A 12762-nucleotide genomic window follows, 5' to 3' on the forward strand; every position below is an offset into this window, starting at 1 on the left:
AATTCTTCTACACATTTTATTAATCAATCCCCTTAGGGGACTTGATCCAGCGATCATTGGATCACTGGTACAATACACTGCAATACTAATGTATTGCACTATATTGTTATTCTTACAGGCTTCTGTAACAGAGCGATCGCTATACCTGTCCGTTAGTACCGAGGGGGCCTGCTGTAATACACAGCCGACACCCGCAGCGTATCGAGCGGGCTCAGCACGTGAGCCGGCTCCATACATCAACCGCCGCATCATGACGGGCAATTAAGTCATAGTGCGCAAAGGGGTTAATGCACAGTGGATGGTTCAAATGAAAATTGCAATTTTCCACTGATACGCCATTTTAGTGCATAATATGTTGTGCCCAGTTTGTGCCACAGAAGACAAATACCTCATAAAACGTTAAGCGGGTTCTCTCGGGTATGGCGACGCCATATGTGTGGGCGCAAACTGCTGCTTGGGCACGCTGCAGGGCTCAGAAGGGAGGGAGCGCCATTTTGCTTTTGGAGCGCAGATTTTGCTTGGTAGGTTTCTGTTTTGGGTTTCGCTGGTATTTCAGTTTATAATGTGGGGGGCATGTGTAATCTGTGCGGAGAACATCAGGGCATAATAAGAGGGTATAATAATGGGGTAAATAAATAATATTTCATAGATATGTGCCCGGTGTCGCACTGAAAAATGGCGCCCGATCTTATCCACTTTTGGACACTCTGCACATTTTGCATATTCTGAGAGCCAGAACCTCTTTATTTTTTCACCACCGGAGCTGTGTGAGGGCTTATTTGTTGCGGGACAATCTTTAGTTTTCATTGGTACCATTTTGGGGTACATGCGATTTTTTTTTGATCACTTTTTATTCCATTTTTTGCAATCCTGAGCAAAAAACAGGAATTCTGACACCGTTTTTTAGGTTTTCTTTTTGCGGCGCTCACCGTACGCTATAAATGACATTTTTACTTTATTCTGCAGGTTGGTACGATTACGGCGATACCATAAGTATATAGGTTTGGTCCTTTTTTTTAGCGTTTGCACAATAAAATGACTTATTTATAAAAAAAAAAAATTCTGTGTCACCATATTCTGATAGCCATAATTTTTAAATTTTTTAGTCAAAAAAGCTGTGTAAGGGCTTGTTTTTTGCGGGACGGATAGAAGTTTTTATTGGTACTATTTTCGGGTACATGCGACTTTTTGATCACTTTTTATTCTTTATTTAGGGAGCGGTGGTGACCAAAAAAATTGTGATTCTGTCGTAGTTTTTTATTGATTTTTTTTGGGGTGTTCATCGTGCGGGAAAAATAACATTATAGTTTTATAGTTGGGGTCGTTACGAACGCGGTGATACCAAATATGTACACTTTTTTAACGTGTTAATTTTTTTTCTATAATAAAAGTCTTATTATAGGAAAAAAAGCATTTAGTGTTTATAGAACTTATAACTTTTATTTTTACACTTTTTTTGAAACATTTTTATTACTTTATTTTACTTTTTTTACTTGTCCCACTAGGGGACACTTAGTCTTGCAGCTTTGATCGCTGCTAGAGTACATTACACTACACACGTAGTGTAATGTACTCCAACTGTCATTGTGACGTGACTGTCACACTGACAGGAAGCAGAGGAGGAACGGCCGGAGGCTGTTCCTCCGAGGCTTCCGTACATGGCAACCCGGAGGTCATTATCTGACCTCCGATTGCTGTGACAAGCATCGGTAGCCCCCACGATCACTTCGTGGGGGCTGCCGATGTGCTTTAAACCATTTAAATGCGGCTACGGCAATCCGTCACCGCACTTAAGGGGTTAACTGCCGAAAGCAGCGGCGATGGTCCGCTGTCCGGCGAGACTGATGTCTCAGCTGTCTAGGACAGCTGTCAGCGCGCGTCTGTCACTCTGTGTTTACACAGAGTGACAGTTTGAAATGCGGACGAAAATGAACGTCATGGTGCGGGAACTAGCAGCCGACCATGACATTCATTTTCGTCCTTGGTCGTGAAAGGGTTAAGTTTAATTTGTTTTTCAATACAATTGTACAGATTATAGGTGACATTAAAGGTGGAAAAAGTTCTGAAATTATTCATCTTGTACTGAGTTTTTAATGTGACAACAACCTGGCATTTTAACGGGTGTGCAGACATTTTATATCCACTGTATATGGGTTGCAAAAAAAGAAAATGAAAATTCAGTTTTCACTTTTGACATAGAATCTTATTTATCATTTTGTCTGTTACTGCAAATCTTGACACCTTATATGCCAGTGACTGCTTTTCACAAGAAACATACTGTGCCTATTCAATGCCAAAGTGACTGCATACTTGCCAAATTACCACTACTGCAAGCGGTTCTATAGGTTTAGAGAAACATGACTGCTTGCGTCCAGTATTGTAGCTTGGTTCCATTGAGGTGAATAGGACTCTGCTACAATGCCACACAAAAAAAAATGTGTAAACAAATTAACACAATCGAGAAAAATTTTCTATTACAAATGAATTTTGATAAGTTGGAGGCTTGGTCAGAGAAGTGGCAAATAAGGTTTAACATAAATGTAAGGTTTGGGAAGGGTAAATACATTTCTTCATTGCATACTAAATGGGAAAAACTGGGTAAAACTGACATGGAAAAGGACTTAGGAATTTTAGTTGACAGTAAACTTAACTGTAGCAACCAGAGTCAGGCAGCTGCTGCCAAGGCAAATAAGATCATAGAGTGCATCAAAAGGGGCATAGATGCACATGACGAGAACAGAGTTCTACAACTTTATAAATCTCTAGTAAGACTGTGCATGGAATATTGTGTACAGTTTTGGCCACCAGTGCACAAGAAAGACTCAAAGCTTGAGTGAATTCAAAGGCGGACAACTAAAGTAATAAATGGAATGGGTGGACTGTAGTACCCAGAAAAGTTATCATAATTTGGGTTATTTTTTTTTTATATTTTATGTTTTTTTAAATGTTTTTTTTATTGAAAATATAAAACAAAGTCATACATCTGTACAGTATCGTATCGAAATTTGCACAAAAAAAGAAAAATGTTCTAAATAAAGCAACTAACTAGTTCACCCACCTACACCCACCCTCAACCCATATGTCAGCGGCAATTGGGAAACTGTTTGCTCAGCTCTATTCCGAGTATAAAGAAGGTGGAACCATGCAGACAGATCAGTATTTCAACGAAGCATTGCTCCATAGTCGATAACCCATTCTAGTCTATCCCATATTTTAGTATAATCATGAGAAAATGATAATTTATTTGACTAATCCAAGGATTCCAATTTTATTTTTTTTTAAAACAAAAAGATCTAGATTACCCCTATGGATATATGTCAGATTTTCAAATAAAACTAACAGGTCAATAGCGTTTTTCCAGGCTGCAGAATTCGTGTTATTTAGGGCCTGTTCACATCTGCATTGGCATTCCATTTGAGCTTTCAGTTCATCTGGTTCGTCAAGAGGAACAGATAAAAGGAAAGACAAACCAAAAGTATAGTTTCCGTTTGCAATACCAATGATTTCAATGTTTTGTTTTTTTTGTTTCAGTTTATGTCCGTTTCACTAGGTTTCTGTTTTTTTCATGGAAACAATAGCGTGGGAATGGAGGAATCACTGGGGGGGGGGGGGGTTTCCCATTCCACCCCACAAATAATTTTTCCCAGAACATTATGTGGTACAATAAATGGTGCCTTAAGAAACTGCAACATGTCCCGCAAAAAACAATGAAAGATAAAAAAAATTATGGCTTTTGGAAGGTGGGATGGAAAAAACAATAATGAAAAACCGAAAAATGGCTGCAACGGGAAGGGTTTAACTCTATAATATGCATGTCTTGATGTCATACGCTCATATTTTCACAAATATAATTTACAGGTAACATATTAGGGTACGTTTGCCCATATCATCACTACTGTAGCCATCATTTCTCCAGTTTTGAGAACCTCCAGATACATTTATATGTATATGTGTGACTGATATTGTCCGCTTTAGGCTGCACTTTTACAAGCTCGGAACACGTTTAGCGCTCCTTTAAGATTTTCATAGTGAAGGCTGAGCACTCCATGCTTTATTTTACTGAGATATTGTTACCTTTATTTCACTCAAAGCACATGTTTGACCTTGTCTGGGAAATTCTGTCTGTGCCGACGCTGAGCCGGGAATAGACAAAATTCTAAAATCTCTTTCTCTTGTTTTATTTTCTGCAAAGGAAAGGGGAAATCTATAGAGTTAACTCCTTACCGTCCACACCACGCAAATTAACAGGTCAGTAGAGGCGTCCCTGAGCTGTTAAGCAGTTAATCTATCTTCCTTATTTGATAACACCCCACTCTCCTGCGCACAGGGCCATCAGCTGTGACAGGGAACTAAAATAAACCTCTCCCCATCTGTAAAAGCCCTGAACACAGAGCTCATATTCGGCATTATGTTCCTGACTATAGAAGCTGTAGCTTTCTCATTCAAGCATTTGCCATGGAAACCTGGTGACATCACTGGATTCCTTGTTGCAGAGGCTAAAAAAAATTCTGTACCTGTGTGATCATCACCCATGTGCAAAGGTTGAATGTAAACCCGAAGAAGGGTGATACATCTAAAACTAAAATGAGGTATTCATAGTGCTATAACTATGTCATATATTTAACAATGTACACATATTTGGCATTGCTTTGCATGATGGAATTCAAGAATTATAGGGGTCGCTCATCAAAGACAACCCCTTTTATATGAGCGCTGGCTGATCGCTGCAGGTCTGGCTCCAGACACCTCTGGCAAATTGATTTTGCAGTGGAAAGCTTCATACAGCCAGACCATTTCCCTGCCGCAACCACTGCAAGTAAAATTTTGTATTTAGTGGTGGCCATTCAGATGAATGGCATGTGTTTCCGCTAGAGCGTGAGTTTCTCCTACAGATTCCCCTATGTGAGGTCTATATGCCCTTAGGGTATGTTCGCAAATGCAAAAACGTCTGAAAATACAGAGCCATTTTCAAGGGAAAACAGCTCCTGATTTCAGCGTTTTTTACGGCCCCTTTTTGGAGCTGTTTTCAATAGAGTCTATGAAAAATGTCTCCAAAAACGTCCCAAGAAGTGACCTGCACTTCTTTTTCGCGGCCGTTTTTTTACACGACCGTTTTTCAAAACGGTCGCATAAAAAAGCAGCCCGTCGGAGCAGAACGCCGTTTTTCCCATTGCAATCAATGGGCAGATGTTTGGAGGTGTTCTGCTTCCGATTTTTCAGCCGTTTTTCGGCCGTTTACGGGCCGAAAATAGGCAGTGTGAACATACCCTAATAGGGCATATGGACAGGTGTTGTCTTTATGAGACAACCACTATAATTTTTGGGCAAAATATTATTGATTGAACTAACTAGCTTAGAGCAAACCGTGACCTACAAAATATCTCCAATTTAGAACACTTGTTTTGTGAAGAATTTAACGACTGTATTTCAGTATTATGGTGCTAAAAAGTCGAAAATTATGGCACATGCTATATTTGCGTAATAATTTGCAACTCTGACATTTTTCCCCCGCTGAGGCTACTTTTTAAAAAGTGGGTGGGGCTTAGCAGGAGGGTCCACCCAACGGCCGACAGATTCCCTATAATTTACACTAGAAACTGGCATAAATGAAAGCAGAAATCTACGCCAACTCGTAGCTGGCGTAGTTTTAACTTTCGTGGGGCTCAGACAAATTTATTCAGAAGCCTGCGCCTTTTAATAAATGTGTTGCGTCTTACTCTGCTGTTCTGCCGAGGAATTGTGTTATGCAAAAGAAATATTAAAAAAAATATTTTGGTAGACTATAAAAAAACAAAAACGAATTGTACATTACAATGCAGCATTCAAAAACACTCCTGCAGACATGAAGGGGCTAAGAAATAATATGAAGAAGCTAAAGTGTGGCGGGCCAAATCTTTTTGTGTCATATCTTGCACTAAGAAGGGGGGTCATTTTCTGAAAAATATGGGAGTCTCACTACTCAATATGACGCATTTTGTTGTTTTTTTTATTTGGGAAAAACAGCAACCGATCTTAAAGAGGGGAGAATTTTAACTATCTCCCCTCTCCGGGATCGTCCTTTAGTTAATGTTTTATCCTTTATTTTATGTATCGCAACTTTCTGAACTTCTTATTAATAAATGTATCCTCCTGAGATTATTCCCATTAATTTAGTCTTGTGAACAAAAAATATAATGGGCCTACAGTTTAATGTACAGTAGGTCATCTTTCTTGCCGCCTTCAAAGCCTTTAGTTCTAGTTATCTATGGGAGTACCAGCTAACGGACCCTTATGAAATCTGACATATCCCAATTTAAGAAGATGGGTAATATTGCAGGTGTACTTTAGATATAATCATGGGTGCATATGTAAATGGAGCAGCAGATGTATTAACAGTGTATAGGGGTCATTGTGTGGGAATCAAGGAAATCTAATTGTGGACCCTGGGAAAGGCAAGAAATGTATATATAATGTTATACTGTATTAACACTAGATCAGCCATAGCATTAAAATAAATGAATAACATTGATTATTTAGTGACAATGACACCTGTCAAGTAGTGGGATATGTTAGGCAGCAATTGAACAGTCAGCTCTTTATGTTGATGTGCTGGAAGGAGGAAAAGTGTAAGGATCCGAGCGACTTTGACTAGAGGCCAATTGTGTGGCTTGATAACCGGATCAGAGCATTTCCAAAATCGCTGGTCTTGTGGCATGTTTACAGAATGCAGTGGTCAATACTTACCAAAAGTGGTCCAAGGAAGGACAACCAGTGAACTGGCGACAGGCCCATGGGCACCCAAGGCATATTGATGCGCGCTGGGAGCGAAGGCTAGCATGTCTGGTCCCTCTCACTGTAGAGAGCTACTATGGTACAAATTGCTAAAAAAAAAGTTAATGCGGTCTATGATATAAAGGTGTCAGAACAAAAAAAGCATTGCAGCTTGCTGTGTTTTGGGCTGCATAGCCACAGACTGGTCAAAGTGCCCAATTTGACCCATTTCCACCACCAAAAGCACCAATAATGGGGTTGTGAGCATCACAACTGGAACATGGAGCAATGGGACAAGGTGACCTTGTCTGATGCATCACATGTTCTATTACATCATGTGGACAGCCCTGGTGTATGTGCATCACTTAACTAGTAATGAGATGGCACCAAGATGCAATTTGGGCAGAAGGCAAGACGGCAGGGTCAGTATGATGCTCTACGTTATGTTCTGCTGGGAAACCTTGGGTCCTGGCATTCATGCGGATGTTACTTTGACACGTACCACCTACCTTAACAATGTTGCAGATCAAGTACACCCTCTCATGTCAACAGTATTCCCAAATAGCAGTAGCCTCCTTGAGCAGGATAATGTTCCTTGAAACCGTGCTAAAATTGTTCATGAATGGTTTGAGGAACATGACAAAGTGTTCAAGGTGTTGACTTGGCCTCCAAATTCCCAAGATTTCTGTGGTTGTGCTAGAAAAACCAGCCCGATTCATGGAGGCCCCACCTCACAACTTACAGGACTTGAAGTTTTTTTTTCCGAGGTTGTAAATAAGTTGCTCTCACTGTTTTGTCATATTAAAAAATTGTCAATAAAAACTTTATTTACCAATAAAAGTCCCCCTGTGAAATCTCCCGCCAATCCAGTACCAACCGCTTCGTTGGTCCCTGCCAGTCTTTGGTTACTTGTCTGCAGCAATAACGTGGCTGTACACCCACGTGACTGATGCAGCCAATCAGCTGTGTACGACACAAGAACGCTGTGATTGGCTGCAGCGGTCACATGGGCATACGGTCATGTCATTGCTGCAGCCTAGTAAACAAAAATCAGCGGTAACCACCAGAGCAGCGGGGGATCTACAGGTAAGTATTTCTTCTATTTTTTATTTTAGCATAACTTAGATTTCTAACTGCTGTTGGAAAATTTGTCTACGATCTCGGAAAACCCATTTAAAGGATCTGCTGCATAACTTTTGGTGCCAGATTCCACTGGACACCTTCAGAGGTCTTGTGGAGTACATGCCGACGGGTGAGAACTGCTGTGGTGGCGCAAGGGAGACCTACACAATATTCGATTAGGTCACTGAATGGCGTATAATTAATGTTTGGAACAAGTAGTATAGATGTATTGTATATGAAGCATGGAGAACAGACTACAGGAGTATTTCTATGAAAAGGTAGTTATATGGGGCAGCACAGGCTTATTTGCTAGCGCTTTGGAATCAAAGCGACCCACTAACCTTGGGCATAGGATACTCCAGAGTAAATTATATTATGTGCATAAAAAAGCCCTCTGTGTCTCCAAATGGGCACCCTCAATGTTTTTTACTGAATGTTATTACTGTATGGATTCTGCTACTACAGGTGAATATAGATGAGCTATGTAATGGACACCGCTCCTTCCTTTTTATCTGCTCATTCTTATCTTCTTCTTTCCTTCTGTTTCTATTCCTCTCTGGAGTCTTTTTATTACTATTTGCTTTATTGGTTATCTGTGTTTTATGTAACACGGGTTTGGAGGTTGGTGCTGATGGGTTGTCTGCTGCATTACATTTGTTTTTTTCTTCATATTATAGGACTATTCCATAATAAAATAAAGAATAAAAAAAACAATATGGGTAATTAGTATGCTGTATCGGTCCAGTATTTTGGGGTGATTAAAAAAATATATAATAATGACCCGCTACAGGCTCTAGCCATAAGAAAACTGCGTCCGGCTAGTACCCTCACTCTCCCATAGACTATATGGGAGTGACCATCCTTATAGACCCCATTTTGTATTTCTTTTATCCTATTTTGGTTTGTTTGTTTGTTTGTATTTGCAATTTTTGTTCACGAACCCTGTGAGTCTTTGTAGTTGTGAAACAAATAGCTCATAATGTACATGTACTCATGGTGCAGATATTGTGAATATAAAACACATTTCTGGGTGAATTTTTTTGTTTTTTTTTGTTTTGGAGATTGATATTTACTGAATTTTTCTTTTGGTAAAATCAACAGAGAAAGAAGAAGGTCTTGCATAGAATCTAGAGTAGGTGAAAACAACCAGCCAGATACTTGCTTGAAATGTTTAACTTTCACTTGAAAATGAAAAATTCTGCCTGGAGCCCCTGCTGGTAAAATGCTATTTCCACATGTACACAATTCGAGTTCACTGATGTGTAGTCACGTGTTTTACAACCTTATGCATTGATGTTAATGCTGAACATGGCATCGCCATAGCGGACAGGTCAGCAACCATGAAAACTGTTCATTTAGCCGCCGGGCAAATTTAATTGTTAGAAAACCAATATAAAGTAAAGGATGTAGAGATGGCAAGATCATTCTTATAGGTCAACATCAATAACATAGGAGAGAGTCACATATTAAATTGCTCTAGGGGAGTTGTTCCTCAGTATTCAGGCAAAATTTTTAAACAATATATTTTTGTAAATGGCTTAACCTAATTAAAAAAAAGCACATTTAGGCTAGGGCTCTCCTTTTTCCCTGGTACCCATTTAGGCTCATGATATTACCATTGCTCGTTGTTGACCCTGTGCAGCCCTAGCAGACTGACATTTGAAAAATATTCGCTTCCATGGAAAACCCCTTTAATTCTTACTTAATGATACCTGATACAATATGCCATGGGCTTTTACGGCATTTGCTCATGCACAGTAATACAGCTCAATAATTAAATTTAACAATGACTCATATTCTAAAAAGACTTTCTGCGTTGTTTATCCCTGGCCTAATTTCAGCATTGACTGTGCCAGATATGTTTCCTGGAGAAATTTATTTGTGTATTGTTAGCGATGGCACAGGTTACACAAATTGATTTGTATATTTATTTTTTCCAGACAGATCTACTGCATCGACAATGCCCACGGACAGCTGGTTCGAGACCTCGACTTCAATCCCAACAAACAGTACTACTTGGCCAGTTGTGGAGATGATTGCAAAGTCAAGTTCTGGGATACCAGAAATGTTAATGAGCCAGTGAAAACACTAGAGGAACATTCTCATTGGTACGACTTGCTGGGCTTCTGTTTCCCAGTGTTTATTTCTGTTGTATGCAAAGCAAGCTGTTCCATTTACATCATGCCGCGTAGATATAGGCACAGATGGCAGCACAGCAAATTCAACACGTATGTGTTTAAGCAAACAATAGACTAAACACACAACGAGACGGATTAGCAGAAGGAGACGCAGTGTGTGGACTTGTCTCTTCTACCTTTTGGGTTACATGCTACATTGCAATAATAGGGATTCAATACCAATTCTGGATTTTATAAACAATATAACAAATCAGTGCAGATTAATGTGCATATGATTTATGTTGTATCTTTAGAAGTGACCGGGTTCTTACACGGGTTGTCCAGACACCCTGTAATAACGTTTTCCACTCTCATTGAATGAAGATTCCCCAGAAGGTTGTGCTCTCGGATTTGGGTGTAATATTACTCAAAATTGTATCCATTGGTGGAGACTTGAATGACGCCTGTACAAAACAAAATAATGTCCTACCTAGCATTAATGAGTATTGAGGACGGGGGTATTTCCCCATCGTGCTACAATGCCCAATTGTCTCATCCTAAACAGAAAGCAGGAATAATGAGAGCGCAAAAATGCCTTTCAGATTTTCGTGCTGGCCTTGTTCTATTTATGGTGTGTTTATGCGCAGTGGATAAAGCTACTACCTACCTAGGTATTAAGGAGAATGTTAGAGCAGAAAAAAACCTCTTAAGGCTTCATTCACATCTGCGTCAGTTCTCAATTCTGACGTTCCGTCTGAACTTTCCGTCAGAATGGAGTCCTAACTGACACAAACGGAAACCATAGGTTTCCATTTCCATCACCATTGATTTCAATGGTGACGAAACCGGTGCCAATGGTTTCCATTTGTCTCCGTTGTGCAAGGGTTCTGTTATTTTGACGGAATCAATAGCGTAGTTGTTTATGTCAGTCAGGGCTCCATTCTGATGGAGCGCTCCGACGGAACATCAGAATTGGGGCCTGACGCAGATGTGAATGAAGCCTTATGCATTATGTTCAACGGATCCGTTTTGTGTTTTTTTTGCACAGATTAAAAATGAAAGCAAGAAAGATGCAAATATAAAAACTTAGCTGTTAAAAACGGAGTATAACTGATGACAAACCAACACATCCGGAAAGAAAAGAGTCAGTTTTTTTACGAATTTGTTGCATTCAGTCTGGCATCAGGCAGTCTGCCCGTTTTTTTATTTTATTTAAACGGATCCCCTAAAACGGATGCCACAACACAGATGTGAATGAAGCCTTAACTCTTGTTTCTTTCAGTCAGGCATATTGTGTCAGTTTTTTAAAATTCAGATGGATTCGCTATAACGGACGGCACAATGCAGATGTGAACGAAGCCTAACCTGGATCGTCATAGTGGTGGCATGGCATAATGCATCATGTTAGGCCCTGTTCACATCTGCGTTGGAGTCTCCATTAGGGGCCTCCGTCGAAGATTCCACCGATAATTCCGGAAACAATTGCGCAGCATGCTGCGCTATTGTTTCTGGTAAAGTCAATGGGCATCTTTGGGCATTAAACAGGTTCTCCGAGTTATTTATAAAATTGGCTAATGCAGGAGGCATGCAAAAGAAAAAAAGAGCCATTACTCACCCCACAGATCCCTGTCTTGACACAGCTGTGGCGATGACATGCCCATATGCACACGTGATCGCTGCAGCCAAGCACTGGCCTCAGCGATCCGGTGCTGTATACCCACTGAGACCTGTGATTGGCTGCAGCGATCATGTGCGTATACAAGCACATCATCGCTGCAGCTATGTCAATACACAGCGTTGAGGAGGAACGGAAGAGGCGGCGCTGGAACGACTGGGATCCGTGAATTGAGCAACAGATTATTTTTTTATTTTTTTTGGCATCCCTCCTACCCCTGGCCAAGTTATTTAATAACTCGAAAAACCCCTGTAGGCCGTGTTCACATAGAGTTTTTTTGCAGGCGGAAAAATCTGCCTCAAAATTCCTGCATGCTCTTTGCCGCATTTTGCGGCGTTTTTCACTGCGATTTTCGGCTGCGCCCATTGAGCACCATGGGCAAAAAGCCCAGCGAAAACCGCATTCTCTGCCTCCCATTGCTTTCCATGGGAGGTCAGAGACGGAAACACCCGAAGAAAGAGCATGTCGCAAAACGCCTCTGCCTCCCATTCATATCAATGGGAGCTGTTTTCGGATGATTTTTGGCGCGGTTTCCGACACCGTTTCCGCATCTAAAACAGCGCCAAAAAACGGTCTACTAGGTTTTAAAGTCAATGGGTAGCGTCAAGCGCCGATTGTCTCTGTTGTTCAACGACACCTGCTCTTCCGGCATTTTCATTGTTTTGCTCCTCTGATGGAGCAGGACAACGGAATGAGGAACACAGATGTGAACATAGCCGTAACTTGAGAACCATTCAATCTTTTGTATTATTTGCGAAATATAAGATTTTAGACAGTGTTTTTTTAAGGAATACCATTTTTGCTTGTATAAATAGTAGGCATGTAAGAGTTCTTATATCTACAATTCATGTGTTCCGAGAATCGCTTGTGTGCTTCTCATAAAAGCCCTGAGAATTTTGAAAAGAGAATGCTTTTTTGGGGATCTAGAAGTTTCGCCTGGAATTCCATATTTGCCTTATAAAATTGTGCTTTCAACATTTTTTACAAATTTCCTTTAGGAGAGTATTTCTCCTAAAAAACGAAAAACATTTTTATCAGTTAGATTTGTCTCCGCCTTTGTTTAACCCCTTAATGACCGGGCCTGAAAAAACCTTAATG

General features: G+C 40.3%; 1 protein-coding gene across 2 annotated transcripts in view; it reads left to right on the forward strand.

Annotated features, from left to right (window-relative positions):
- Positions 1 to 12762, forward strand: part of EIPR1 (EARP complex and GARP complex interacting protein 1) — a 242741-nt gene that overhangs the window by 213641 nt on the left and 16338 nt on the right. For both annotated transcript variants that reach the window (XM_075863903.1, XM_075863904.1), the window contains one exon: positions 9813 to 9980. In XM_075863903.1, coding sequence (XP_075720018.1) covers positions 9813 to 9980 — 168 coding nt within the window. The remainder of the gene's footprint in view (positions 1 to 9812; positions 9981 to 12762) is intronic.

Source organism: Rhinoderma darwinii, chromosome 4 (assembly GCF_050947455.1).
Source record: "Rhinoderma darwinii isolate aRhiDar2 chromosome 4, aRhiDar2.hap1, whole genome shotgun sequence".
Taxonomy (NCBI): domain Eukaryota; kingdom Metazoa; phylum Chordata; class Amphibia; order Anura; family Rhinodermatidae; genus Rhinoderma; species Rhinoderma darwinii.